The following is a 14654-nucleotide window of genomic DNA, read 5'->3' as shown; positions in this document are numbered from 1 at the left end:
CTTCTCCCGCTCTGGCCACCATGCCCAGCTCCCCTCCTCCCAGCCGGACTGCAAGTTACCCGCCATGGAGCTGCCGGCCGACGTGCTGCAGCGTGTTGTCGAGTCTGCTGCTGCTGCTCATTGCGCGGCGCTCCTCTGCCCGACTCGCCAAACACATCGTCGGGATGTGAATGCTCCAATCGCCGCGGCCTCCTCCTCACTGTCGCCGGCTCCAGGGCCCGGGGCCTGCTTCTCCCTCTCACGGGTCGGCCTCTGGCCGCCATGCTCGGCTCCCCTCCACCCAGTCGGAATTCCTTCCCGCCGAGGAGCTGCCGGCCGATGTGCTCCAGCGGGTCGACGTGGCTGCTGCTGCTGCTCACCGCGCTGCGCTGCCTCTGCCCGACTCGCCGAGCACCTCGCTTCGGTTGCGGGAGCGAGCGGCGAGAGCTGGCCGCCCGACGGAGGGAGAGCGCTCTCAGCACCGGACCGTCATGGCCGCCATCTTGCTCCTATGAAGGCTGGACTCACTCTGCAGATGACACACAGCGTAATTTACTTAACAGGTGATAGTTTAACGAGCAGCTCGCAGCCCTCGGTCTCTGGAACCTCTCGGACACAGGTGACGTCGTCTTCAGTCTATTCCTTTGTCTTCGCAGTAATGTCTGTGTGAAGTTGTTTTTTGCGTATCAAGGTTTTAATCCATTTCTTACCAAAAGTTCGTTTGGCCAGTGTCCATATATGGTCTTCAACAAAATCACCTTTTTTAATTCGTTCTAATAGTCAAAATACCATTGTCACTCTGACAAAGGTTAGCATCTTGGCGTCCCCTTTCCAGTATTTTTCCTACAACTTTACCCTGTTTCATCGTTATGTTGTTTATAGTTCTTCGCCTCATTGGAATTTATCTTATCTCTCTCATTCTAGCTTCCTTGGTACAAGCAGTGTTAAGTGAACTCTAATTAAGCTTAGCATTATAATATGTTATTTAACAATTTAACCTTCACTTGTAGCTTTGTTATCAGAGCTTAGTCAAAACTGCTTTTGACTATCCTCACGGCTATATTCGAACAGTCTTTAACATTTCCTTACCCACAGGGAATCGTGGGTAAGATTAGTTGGTTAATGGCTACACTTGAATTTATACATATGATTCCCATCTACTATATGGTCTCTAAGTACCAGTCTTTCGTACAGAATAGAAATGCTGTAGAACATAACGGCTCCTGAGCTGCTGTAACCTTGTAGCTGTCACAGAGAAGTCTAGCTGGTGGGGTATAAATATTGTGGGATCAAAGATCAGATATGCATTCTAGAGTTTGGCTTGATTTATCTTTTGGAGAGAAATGAAATGGGTGGAGTTGGCCAAGCTCATGAAGAATAGATATTCGGACAAGGTACAAGATGGCTGGTGACACACTACTTCATTGCTTTCAGGAGTGGAAATTGGCATTAGAAATGTCACGGAAAGATCAGTGTTTAATTGGAAAAGATCAGTGATTAATGCAGTGAAGGACTTCACTACCAAGGCCCCAATTCAAAGTAAATGAACTTTGAATCTGAATTAATTTCAGTATAGTGCTGTGCCCAGATGTTGTACCTTTAATGACTATATTTATATAAACCAGGAAACTCTGAGCCATTGACCTTCGATGAGCCAAAGCAGACTTCAGGACAAGCAGAAACATCAGGAGCGAGGAAGAGGAAGGCCAGCATTATCTGCTCATTTCAGGCAAAAAGAGCACGTCTCAACAAAATCACAGGTTAGAACTAGTTGAAAATTCAAGCCACTCGGGCACAAGCATATTTTAGAGTTCAACCCTCAAATAGATACAGACCAATCTGCTACCTTCATCAATTTCTGCTTGGTGATGTTACTTTTGGGCTAGACATCCTAACTTACTCTCTGCTATACCAATTTTGGTTTTTGGGCAGTTAGATGTTTGCTGTGCATAAAAACCAAATACCCATGTTTGAGTCTCCAAAACAAATTACTGAGAAATTCACAAGAGGCTTTCTGTTTGTCAGATTTGAAGTACTGCACCTCTTTCCCCATAGGGACACAGCACACTTACCCAAGCATGAAGAGCTTATGCGCAGATTGGCAGGTCCATTGCTTAGGATCCCTAAATGTGTGATAATTATCAGTTCTTGGGCTGTGGTAACTGAATAAATCGAATTCCGTTTTATTACACAGGAATTGGGGCTTTATATTGGTGGTCTGCAATTTCCTCCATTTTTACACAAACATAGAAAACCAGTGACCTTGCTCATAATGTACAAAGGGTCTACTATTAATCCGGGCCACTACTTTATATTGATCAAATTTACTTTTTTTGTCCATTTTCCTTTTGTCATGGAATGTCAGTCATGGCTCAGTTGGTAGCACGCTTGCCTCTGAGTCAGTAGGTCGTGGGTTCAAGTCCCACTCCAAAGACTTGAGCACAAAAAATCTAGGCTGACACTCCAGTGCAGTACTGAGGGAGTGCTGCACTGTCGGAGGTGCCGTCTTTCGGATGAGACGTTAAACTGAGGCCCCGTCTGCTCTCCCAGGTGGAAGTAAAAGATTCCATGGCACTATTTCAAAGAAGAGCAGGGGAGTTATCTCTGGTGTCCTGGCCAATATTTATCCCTCAATCAACATCACTAAAACAGATTATCTGGTCCGTATCACATTGCTGTTTGAGAGCCTGCTGTGCGCAAATTGGCTGCCACGTTTCCTACATTACAACAATGACTACACTCCAAAAAGTACTTCATTGGCTGTAAAGCACTTCGGGACGTCCTGAGGTTGTGAAGGGCACTATATAAATGCAAGTCTTTTTTTTCGTTTTTGATCATTTTATCCTAGTATCTTTCTCCCTGTTATAATTAGTGTTCTGTATCCATTGCACTGTTCCCTTTTTTTCCTAACTTTAAAAAAATGTTATGTCCAGTTTTTTTTCTTCGGCCTCCTACTTATTTTGGAGGAGGGAGCAACTACTCGAGATTTGGTGTTTGGATGAAAACTGGGAAGATTGACATAATTGTCATAGATGTGACGCTGTCAGACTTCACCGTGTTTTTCAGCATCAAAACCAAGATGAAGGGTGGCCGAGCTTCTACTTGTCAGCAGCCCCTGCAGCTTGACTGTGTCATGATTGAACCCACCTGAACTGCTTGAAGGGTTAGCGTCCTGTTCTTTCATTAACATAGCATCTTATGGCACATAAGGAGGCCCATCGTGCCTGTGCCGGCTCTTTGAAAGTTCTATCTAATTAGTCTCTTTACCCATAGCCCTGCGATTTTCTCCCATTTAAGTATTAATCTAATTCCCTTTTGAAAGGTACTATTGAATCTGCTTCCACCTACCCTTTCAGCCAGTGAATTCCAGATCATAATCACGCGTAGTGTAAAACAAATTCTCGTCATCTCATCTCTGGCTCTTTTGCCAATTCCCTTAAATCTGTGTTATCTGATTACTGACCCTTCTGCCAGTGGAAACAGTTTCTCATTTATTGTATCAAAACCCTTCATAATTTTGAATGGCTCTATTAAATCTTGCCATAATCTTCTCTAAGAAGAGCAATCTATCTTCTCTAGTCTTTCCACATAACTGAAGTCCCTCATCCATGGCACCATTCTGTTAAATCTCCTCTGCACCCTCTCCAAGGCCTTGACATCCTTCCTAAAGTGTGGTGCCCAGAATTGGACACAGTACTCCAGCCGAGGCCTAAACAGTGATTTATAAAGGATTAGCATAACTTCCTTGCTTTTGTATTCTATTTGTAAAGCCAAAGATCCCATATGCTTTTTTTTTAACAACCTTATCAACTGGTCTTGCTACCTTCAAAGATTTATGTATGCAAACCCCCTCTATTCTTGTACACCCTGAAAAATTATACCATTTAGTTTATATTGCTTCTCATTCTTTTCAAAAATGCGTCACTTTTTCTTGTTATCGAATCATAGAATAGTTACAGCACAGAAGGAAGCCATTTGGCCAGTCGAGCCCGTGCCAGCGCTCTGCAAGAGCACTTTGGCTAGTCCCACTCCCCTGCCCTTTCCCTGTAGTCCTGCAAATTTTTTACCTTCAGGTACTTATCCAATTCCCTTTTGGAAGCCATGATTGAGTCTGCCTCCACCACCCTTTCAGGCAGTGCATTCCAGATCCTAACCACTCGCTGTGTAATAAAGTTTTTCCTCATGTCGCCTTTGGTCCTTTTGCCAATCACCTTAAATCTGTGTCCCCTGGTTCGCGACCCTTCTGCCAATGGGAGCAGTTTATATCTACTATGTCCAGACCCCTCATGATTTTGAACACCTCTATCAAACCACCTCTCAACCTTCTCTGCTCTAAGGAGAACAACCCCAGCTTCTCCAGTCTATCCACGTAACTGAAGTCCCTCATCCCTGGAACAATTCTTGTAAATCTTTTCTCCACCCTCTCTAAGACCTTCACAACCTTCCTAAAGTGTGGTGCTCAGAATTGGACACAATACTCCAGTTAAGACCGAACCAGTGCTTTATAAAGGTTCATCATAACTTCCTTACTTTTGTACTCTCTGGGCTGGATTTTCTCAGTGGAAATGAGTTGGAGGCGGGACTGCTGCTTGTCGTGTCAATGTCCCGCCTCCATCGTCTGACCAACCAGAGGGATTTTCCCCTGATTGACCTTGTTAAGCCTGCCCTGCGGGCTCAGCAGGCTGATTAGGGAAGAAGTCACTGACTGATAACACGTCAGACGTTGACATGTTCTATCTGTCAAAACTTCTTGAAAGAAGAAATGTCAGCGTTTGACAGCTCTGTGAAGCTGTCAAACACTGACATTCTCTGTAGTTTGAGGAGTCCTTGTGTTCAGGACTCATCAAACCTTTCAACTTTATCGATTTCAGATGGTTGTTGGTTCGGAGGATCCAACAGCCAGTCTGTGAAATCGAGAAGGAGGATGACTGGTCTCCCGATCCAGGGTGGATGAAGGCTGTAGGAAGAAAACAAGGCAAGTGAACATTTTTTAACACTTATCACTCCCCTTGCATACTTACCACTCCACACTTGCACCCATCACTCACCTCTACATCTTACTTCCAGGTGCCTTCGACCCCTGCAGACCTCTTTCACGTCTCCTCCAACCTGGCGGGGTTCTCCCAAGGTCAGGGAACCTTCACCTGTGAAGGTAAAATGGCACCACTCCTTTTTTTCTGCCTGTTAACTAATTGTTAACAGGCAGTTAAAAGGATTTAATCCCTTTCCCGCCTCCAGTAGACAGGACCCGAAACAGCACATCTTCCCGCCTCCTGGCAAAAGGGCACGGAGGCGGGTTTGCCATCTGCCCCCACTTTCTGCTACTTTACCGGCAGTCCTGCCTCCATGCCCGCCTCCTCGGGGCTTGGAAAATCCAACCCATGCCTCTATTTATGAAGTCCGGGATCCCGTATGTGTTTTTAACCACTTTCTCAACCTGTCCTGCCGCCTTCAACGATTTGTGCACCTATACCCCCCAGGTCACTCCCCTTCAGAATTGTACCCTTTAGTTTATATTGCCTCTCCTCGTTCTTCCTACCAAAATGTATTACTTCACAGTTTTCTGTTGTCCTCAGCAAACTTTGAAATTATGCCCCCTATACCAAAGTCCAGGTCAAAAATATATCAAAAAGAGCAGTGGTCCTAATACCGAACCCTGGGGGGCACCACTGTATACTCCAGAACTGTTCACCATCAATGTTCCTATTAAGCTGCGCTGGAGGTCCCGCGCAGGCCGCTTACTGGCTATACATTGGAAAAACCGTGCATGCGCGGAAATATGAAGGGGCCGCACACCCAAAAAGAAATTAGAGGGTACCTTATTCACCACTACACTCTGCTTTCTGCCCCATAGCCAATTTCGTATCCATGTTGCTAGTACTCCTTTAATCCCAGTCTATTATTTGGTACTTTAGGAAACACCTTTTGAAAGTCCAAAATGGAATTATTGTTGAATATTTTTAAACAGAGTGCTGACGCACACTGTGAGGGAGATGAAATAATGTGTGCAGTTGATTGTGGAGCATCCTTAGGCCAATGACTGGATCTCTCTGTTAATTCAGGCCCTTCACTTTGCTTCAGTACCATGATCAGGGTAGTACTACCTCATTGCAAACAATGTTCACAATTTAAATAAAAATATAAAAAAATGAATAGAATTGGATACAACAGCACAGATGATTGCCAATATTAACCCTAATTTATTTTAACTATTTGATTTTTCTTTAAAGAAATCTTGATTGAAAGATTTGTGCTACCTTTCAACCTGAATGAGGAGTGTTTTGTCCCTTTAAGGACTGGTTTCTCCAGATAAATTACTTCCCCCCCCCCCCCCCCAATATCTCCTACCCTCACAAACTGAAATGAAGACCCCTTATTCCTCTTGTGCGCTGATTACAGTATTGTTTGGTGCGCTTGCCCTGTGTGTTAATGACACAGCTTTTGGGTGCGATTGTTGGTTATTTACAGAAAGTGTCCAGTCAGAGTAAGCCAGTTTTCAACAAAGCTAATCAAGTAGTATCAGAAAATTACAGAATTTTACAGCATCGAAGGAGGCTATTTGCCCCATTAAGCCTGTGCCAGCTCTGAAGAGCTATCCCATTCCCTTGTCCTTTCCGTATATCTTTTAAATTATTTTTCAAATATTTATCCACTTCCCTTTTAAAAGAGATTATGAATTCTGCTACCACTTTGATAGAGCATTTCATGTCCTAACAACCCATTTTTTTTAACACCTCTCTTTGTTCTTATTGTCCTCTTTTTATGCCCTCTAGTTATTGACACTGACCAGTGGAAATACATTTCCTTATTTACCTTATTAAAACCCTTCAAAATTTTTGGGAACAATCTATCCGATCTCCTCTTAACCTTCTCCCTTCTAGAGAAAAGAACTGCAATTACAGTGACTGCAATTAAACCATAAAGCCTTCCTTAGCTATGCGTTCTCTGGTTTGTTCTGAGATGTGAAAATTAGCCAGTGTATACACTTGATATTTCCACTTGTGCAGGAGTCCAAAACTAGGGGTTATAATACAAGATAGTCACTAATAAATCCAATAAGGAATTCAGGAGAAACTTCTTTACCTAGGGAGTGGTTAGAATGTGGAACATGCTACCACAGGGAGTAGTTGATGCATAGATGCATTTAAGGGGAAGCTAGATAAGTACATGAGTGAGAAAGGTATAGAAGGTTATGCTGATAGGGTTAGATGAAGTAGGGTTGGAGGCGGCTCATGCGGAGCATAAGATTCTGAGGGGAATTGACAGGGTAGATGTTGAGGGGTTGTTTCCCTGGCTGGAGATTCTAGAACTAGGGGGCATAGTCTCAGGATAAGGGGTTGGCCATTTAAGACTGAGATGAGGAGGAATTTCTCAACTCGGAGGGCTGGATGCTGAATCGTTGAGTATATTCAAGGCTGAGATAGATAGATAGATTTTTGAACTCTAGGGGAATCGAGGGATATGGAGATCGGTTGGGAAAGTGGAGTTGAGGTTGAAGATCAGCCATGATCTTATTGAATGGCGGAGCAGGCTCGAAGGGCTGTATGATCTACTCCTGCTCCTAGTTCTGTGTTCTTATAAAGACCGGCATAGACCAGATGGCCTGTTTCTGTGCTGTAAGTTCTATGTAATTTACAGAAACATCTAGTGCTTACTGCCCTTGATTCTGTGAGAGCTGTGAACAATGAGAAATAATCTGTTAAAAGATTAACAAAGACTAAATGCATTTTTGTTGTACCTTCTATGTTGCACATTGCAAAAAACCTTTTGAAAACCTGTGTACAGAACATTGACTATTTCCTTTATCAGTGCACTATTATTGCATCAAAAAAAAATTGTCAGATGGTACATCCCTTTTATAAATCTGTGCCATCTGTTAATTTATTTCTGAGTGAGAATTAGCTTACCCATGATATACAGGAAACTGGTTTATCCGGAGGTTAACTGTCCAGAATGCTCGAGCCACCGGCAAAATTCAGGAGTCAGTTCAGTAAGTTTTTTTTCTTTTCGTTGCTTTTTTTTCACTAGTCAGGCTCTGCAAGGTCTAGCTAAAACTGTTGCTTAGCTACAGAGACGCTTGCAAGCTACGGCTGACTGTTTAGAATCTGTTGCTAAGCAACAGGGTTTGTTGCTAGATATGGAGCTCAAAAGCTTCCGTATGTTTTAACATTAGCGCTGGTTTGTCCGGCAGTTTTGATGGGACGGCAGCAGCTCGGTGCCAGATATCACAAAGCTTCCTGTAACTAGTCTATAAATACCCATTTATTGTTTTCTCTCTCCTTCAACAGAGGTGTTACAATTGACCAATCTCTGGGGCTCTGGCACAACTTCCACATCCAAGCACGCTAGAAAGATTGTTAAACTACTGCACAACTACTTTTTGTCTCTAACTTTTTAGGGGTTTGATTTTAATGATAACTTTGATTGTTACTGTCCATTATTTGAATATTTATTATGTGTTCCTAAGTGGATAATGAGTGGTCTTCTGAAGGGTGAAGCTCCTTTAATCTAACCTTCACCAGTGGTTGCTTACGAACAATGTTTTTCCTTGTTTTGTATTGTATTGGAAGTGAGTGAATATGCTGACAGGATTGTTTTGTAAATGTGTATACAATTTCTCTGTTCTGCAGGCCTATTGGCATCAAAAGCTGTGAGTGGAGATGGTTTTGAAATGCTGGAAGATGGTATTGGAAGCCACCATGTGCCTGATCAGGTATGAAACTGTTTCTAAATCTGGTTTAGCTAGGTGCAGGGCCAGCAACACAGATCAAGGTTGGAAAGAGTAGAGAAGACGATGATCATTAAAATGGTCAGCTGATGCCAAACTTGGGTTTTAAAAGCCTGTAGAATTCAGAGTGAATAATGTTATATTTTTGCAGTTTCCTTATTCTTGCTCTTGATAGTTTAAGCTTCTTTGTTTTAGACTACATGCATATTTAGGTAAATTTGTAGTGTTCCCCCCAAACCGAGAACACACTTCAGTTTATTGCAGTGAATGCCTTTGTGATCTTTATTGTCTTGGAAAGCTGTCAGAATAACACTACACTAGAAGTTGTTTTGGGATTTAACTGTCGAGCAATTTTGTTGCACAGTAAAAGAACAAGTGAATATTAGCAGGAACATACATATATTTTTATATTAATTGTTAAGCTTAGCTAGCTCTTTGTGGTAGAAAATATTAGTTCTCAACTGCTATACTGAACTATAATATAAGTAATATTCTTGCATAGGATTACATAGGATATACAGCACAGAAACAGGCCATTCGGCCCAACCAGTCCATGTTGGAGATTTTGCTCCATTCGAGCCTCCTCCCGTCTTTCCTCATCTAACTCTATCACCATAACCCTCTATTCCCTTCTCCCTCATGTGCTTATTTAACCGCCCCTTAAATGCATCTATACTATTCGCCTCAACCAATCCCTGTGATAGCGAGTTCCACATTCTCGCCACTCTCTGGGTAAAGAAGTTTCTTCTGAATTCCCTATTTGATTTTTTGGTGACTATCTTATATTGATGGCCTCTAGTTATGCTCTTCCCCACAAGTGGAAACATTCTCTCTGTTTCTACTCTATCAAAACCTTTCATAATTTTAAAGACCTCTATTAGGTCACCCCTCTGCCATCTCCTTAAAAGAGACCCAGCCTGTTCATCCTTTCCTGAAAGGTATACCCTCGTATTTCTAGTATAATCCTTGTAAATCTTCTCTGCACCCTTTCCAGGCCCTCTATTCTTTTTATAATATGGCGACCAGAATTGTACGCAGTACTCCAAGTGTGGTCTAACCAAGGTTCGATACAAGTTTAGCATAACTTCATTACTTTTCCGTTCTATCCCGCTAGAATTAAACCATAGTGCTTGGATTGCTTTTTTATGGCCTTGTTAACCTGTGTCGCTACTTTTACTGATGTGTGTATTTGTAATCTCCGATCCCTTTGCTCCTCTACCCCACCCAGACTCGTACTCTCCAAGTAATATGTGACCTCCCTATTCTTCCTACCAAAATGTAATACCTCTCATTTATCTCTGATGAAATTCATTTGCCAATTATCTGCCCATTTTGCAAGTTTATTAATGTCTTCCTGTAATTTGTTGCAGTCCTCTTCAGTATTGACTTTCCCCCCCCCCCCCCCCCGCCAAATTTGGTGTCAGCCGGATGGGAACACCACCACCTCCAAGTTCCCCTCCAAGTCACACACCATCCTGACTTAGAAGTATATCGCCGATCCTTCATCGTCACTGGGTCAGAATCCTGGGACTCCCTCCCTAACAGCACTGTGGGAGTACCTTCGCCACAAGGACTGCAGCAGTTCAAGAAGGCGGCTCACCACCACCACCTTGAGGGCAATTAGGGATGGGCAATAACTGTTGGCCTTGCCAGCGACGCCCACATCCCATAAACGAATAAAAGAAAATTTTAGAAATTGTGTTTTTCATTCCAAAGTCTAAATCGCTAATCTAAATTGTGAACAACAGTGGTTCCGGTACTGATCCTTGTAGAACACCTCTTCCCACCATCTGCCACTCTGAATAGCTACACTTGACCCCTACTCTGCTTTCTGTCTTGAAACCAGCTAGCAAACCGTTCTGCTACTTGTGCCCTGACTTCGCATTCTCTGACCTTGTTCATCAGTCTATTATGTGGTACCTTATCGAAGGCCTTTTGAAAATCTAGATAAATTACATCCACTGCATTACCCTTGTCTACTCTCTCTGTTACCGCTTCAAAAAATTCAATGAGGTTGGTCAAGCAAGACTTTCCCTTTTGAAATCCATGCTGACTATTCATTATTATGTTTTTGGTTTCTAGATGTTTGTCTATTTTCTTAGAGTAGGTTCTTTTCCTTTCACACCATTTGTGGAAACTGTCTCTTCCAAGCTACAGACCGACTCACTAATTTGAAAAAGACAGGCTGATAAATACCTTCCAAAAAAGTGACATGGACCAAGTGAATTTGAATAACTGCTAATTTTTTGATTAAAAAGCATACATTTGAACAAATTCCAAAAGAGGTTTGTATTTGAATTGAATGGCTTGCCCCCACCCCCCATGTGTCAGTCTCCTGACAAACCAACTAATTGTTGCAACAGTTGTATCCAGTTCAGCCAGCATATCATTTCTGTGAGTGAAGCTGGTTTTAATCCTCGTACTGACAATTAAAGAAGTCATGCTCAATCTTAGCTAAAATAGTACTTCATTTATGCCACAAGTGGTTCTATGTTTTTGAGTTCCCGGGAGAAAGATGAGTTAGTGTAGGAGATGGTGCAGTGAGTTTTGTTTTAGCAGAATACAAAAAGGGAAAGGAAGAAAAGAGTGTGAAAGGAAGACATGCATTTATATAGCGCATTTTACGACCTCCAGGTGGTCCATTGCATTTTACAGCCCGTTAACAACCTTTTGAAGTGTAGTCATGTTATAATGTTGAAATGTAGTGTAGGACAGCAGACTTGAAGTTTTGCCTTACCAGCATTTCCCCCCTTTTTAATTTCAAATCCTTATTTAGGAGTGCAAGTTAACACCGTTACAGCAAATTGAAGTTACATTCTTCAGTTTGTGTCTTTCCAACTGTTTTTCAAGGATCCACGGTGGAAGCTTTTGCAGGGAAAAAAATTATGAAAATAGCCCCAGATTATTTTTGTAATTTGATTAATAAATTATAACTGAAAGATGAGTAATTGATTGAGGGAAAACTGCCTCTTGTGCATCTTCAGTAGCCATTGTAATGGGAAGGAAACAGCTTTGTAGTTAAACAGTAATAATTTAACACTCTGGTGGTCCTGTATATAAAAGGAAGGACCCATTCTCTCCCTTTATGCCAGAGTTTTAACCACATTTTCTAATGGAGATCTCATAGGAGTTTAGAGTGTTGCTAAGAATGCCATAAAAAGTATGATGAGAAAGTCCATTAAATCCACCCCTTAGACAGACCTTGTACAATTTACCATACCCAACTTAACTTTTACTGAATCTCTTGAAGGAGGTTCTGTAAAATTTATTTCTGACTCTTGCAGGCAATTAAGAAAAACTCCAGTGTATCTATCTAATATTATAGCCTACATTGGTAACTATGAACAAAGTGTACCTGCATAAATTGAACTTCCTTTGTGAGGCACTCAAATGACCTTTGTGACATGAGTTTGCCAGGAGATAGATTTCATGGTGACCTTGCAGACAAGTGGTTACTAGGGTTTTGCTACACAAATTGGAACACTCAGTTACTCTCAACAATTCATTAATCAAAAGCAAAATACTGCAGATGCTGGAAATCTGAAATAAAAACAGAAAATGCTGGAAATACTCAGCAGGTCAGGCAGCATCTGTGGAGAGAGAAACAGTTAACGTTTCAGGTCGTGACCTTTCGTCATTAATCGCTTGGGAGGGAAACTTTCTGTACATTTCCTCTCCAAACAGTTTACAAAATCTGATCAGCAGAGAACATAGTAACACAAGTAACCATATTTTTGAGGCAATAGCCGTTCTTATAACTTTGGGTCTGAATGCCAGTAGCCAGTAGAAATTCCATTCATGCAGGGCCTGTTGCACTAGATCTGACAAACGTTCCTCAGTGTTTTATTTTGATTACTTTGTTCTAGGGAAGATTAGTTTATTGGTTCCAAGGGTTTTACCTTTGGTAGTAGATGTCCTGTTAGCAGCGAGGTAAGTGTAATTTAAAAAAAACTTACAATACTAAATAAAAACAGAAAATACTGGAAATCCTAAATGCCAGGTTAATGAGCTTGAATCCTTTAGTTTGTGGAATCCGGGTAATTTACCTTTATTAGCAATCTCCTGTCTCCCAAAGTCTGTCACTTGGTTCATGTCGTAGCTGCAGCCTATTTGCCTAGCTTTGCTGGAAAATCCAGTTTCTCAGTTATTTAATGAGGCTGCAATTTGTTTGTCTAGTAGCACATTCAGTCCCAGGTACATCCTTGATGCCCTCGTGGTTCTTTTGAATACAAGTATGAAATCTCCATTGTTGCTGCTTGATCGCTAATGATCTTAAGATCATTCTTCAATCGTTTGTAACCATAATTTTATGTGGTCTTGACAGCTTCCACATATATAACACCTTTAGTAAACCATCCCAAGGCCCTTCGCAGGAGAAGAGGAGGTGACAAATAGACAAATAGAGGAATAGACAAGAGCAAGAATTAGGGGAGGTAAGCATGGTTGAAGTGAGAGGTTTTGAAGGAGGGGAGACACGGAGCAAGCCTGAGAGGTTTAAGAAGAGAATTTGAGAGCTTAAGAGGCCTGCCCTTTTGAAGGCTGTGCCCCAAATGGTGGAGTAGAAGAGGGGAGCAACTATAGACCAGAGGAATAGAGGTTGCAGCCTGGGACATGGTGCTGGTGGAAGCTGCAGAGATAGGGTGGGGAAAGACCATGTAGCGATTTGTAGATGAGGAAAAGAACGTTGAAATCAATGCTCTATGGGATGGGGAGCTGGTGGAGGTCAATTTGAAATGGGGTGATGGGTGACCATACTTAATATGAAACATGCAAGCAATAGAATTTTGGATGTGTTAGAGAATGTTCAGGGTGGAATTAAGAGGCCATTGAGAGCACTGGAGAAGTCAAGCTTGGAGATAACAGGATGTGAATGAGATTTACAGTATTGATGGGGTCAGATAGTGATCGAGATGGATGATATGGAGGTGGACGTAGGCAGTTTTGATGGTGGATAGAATATAAAGCTTTGCTCGAACAGGGCACTGAAGTTGTTCATAATCGGTTTGGTCTTGGCAGGCAGTCAGAGATGGGAATCGAATTGGATTAGAGTGTGAAGTATTTTAGTGTGAGCTCAACGGATGGCTTTGGTCTTGCCAGTTCTGGCTCTTCCATGCTGGACAGGTGATCGAACAGCACAGTGACTGTTGTAGAGGTGAGGGTGGTGACTGATATTAGTTGTGTATTATTAGCCTGTACATAGAAGCATATGTTTAGGTTTTTATATGTTTGGCAAAAGTATAGATACTGTTCCCCAAGCTAACGTTGAGCTTCGTTGGAACAGTGCAAGAGGTCGAGGACAGAGAGGTCAGAGTGGGAACGGAGCGGAGAATTAAAGTGATAGCCAACCGGAAGCTCGGGAAGCATGCTTGCAGACTGAACGGAGGTGTATATAAATGGAAGTCTGTCTTTCTGTCTTGCATATAGTATTGTTACAATTTAAGCATTCTCCCAACACTTTGTGTTCACTGCAAAAAGGCAGTTTCCATGAGTCTGATTTGAATGAAAGCTATGAATGGGATAGTGTACCACAGGTCAAACAATTTGCCTTTAATGTGTGGTATAATGCACATCACATATTTGGCCACTGCGAAGGCACAAAGTATCATTGTTAGACCTTTATGTTCACGCTAAAAACAAGTCAGATTTATTTGTATGGTAATTGCATAGAATCAGAAAAAACACAGGAAGATACTGATGGCACAATAGAGATTGAACAAGAGTTTAATATTTTGTGTTTCTTACATAGTCCACTAGTTGTTTAAGGTTTTGTAAAGCATAGGTCTGGATGGGGGGTGGGGGTTTAACCGTCAAATGCGACTCAAACCGGCTACGCACGTGCCCCTTTCCTTTTTTACGGCGGTAGATATTGGGGTGTCCCATGTGGTGCGGGGGGTCCATCATTAACATATTTAAATCAGGCTCCTATATTGCGATTGTGAGCCCGATT

The 14654-nt window shown here is 42.2% G+C and overlaps 1 protein-coding gene across 7 annotated transcripts in view; it reads left to right on the top strand.

Moving 5' to 3' along the window:
• phf20l1 (PHD finger protein 20 like 1) overlaps window positions 1-14654 on the top strand; it is a 159846-nt gene that overhangs the window by 45802 nt on the left and 99390 nt on the right. For all 7 annotated transcript variants that reach the window (XM_085992486.1, XM_085992488.1, XM_085992487.1 and 4 more), the window contains 2 exons: window positions 1605-1739; window positions 8610-8692. In XM_085992486.1, the coding sequence (XP_085848612.1) occupies window positions 1605-1739; window positions 8610-8692 (218 nt within the window). The remainder of the gene's footprint in view (window positions 1-1604; window positions 1740-8609; window positions 8693-14654) is intronic.

Source organism: Somniosus microcephalus, chromosome 7, assembly GCF_052327205.1.
Source record: "Somniosus microcephalus isolate GS21.2 chromosome 7, FLI_Smic_1.0, whole genome shotgun sequence".
In the NCBI taxonomy this organism is placed as follows: domain Eukaryota; kingdom Metazoa; phylum Chordata; class Chondrichthyes; order Squaliformes; family Somniosidae; genus Somniosus; species Somniosus microcephalus.
The sequence above is the reverse complement of the archived record's forward strand: the minus strand, read 5'-3'. Positions and strand labels throughout refer to the sequence as shown.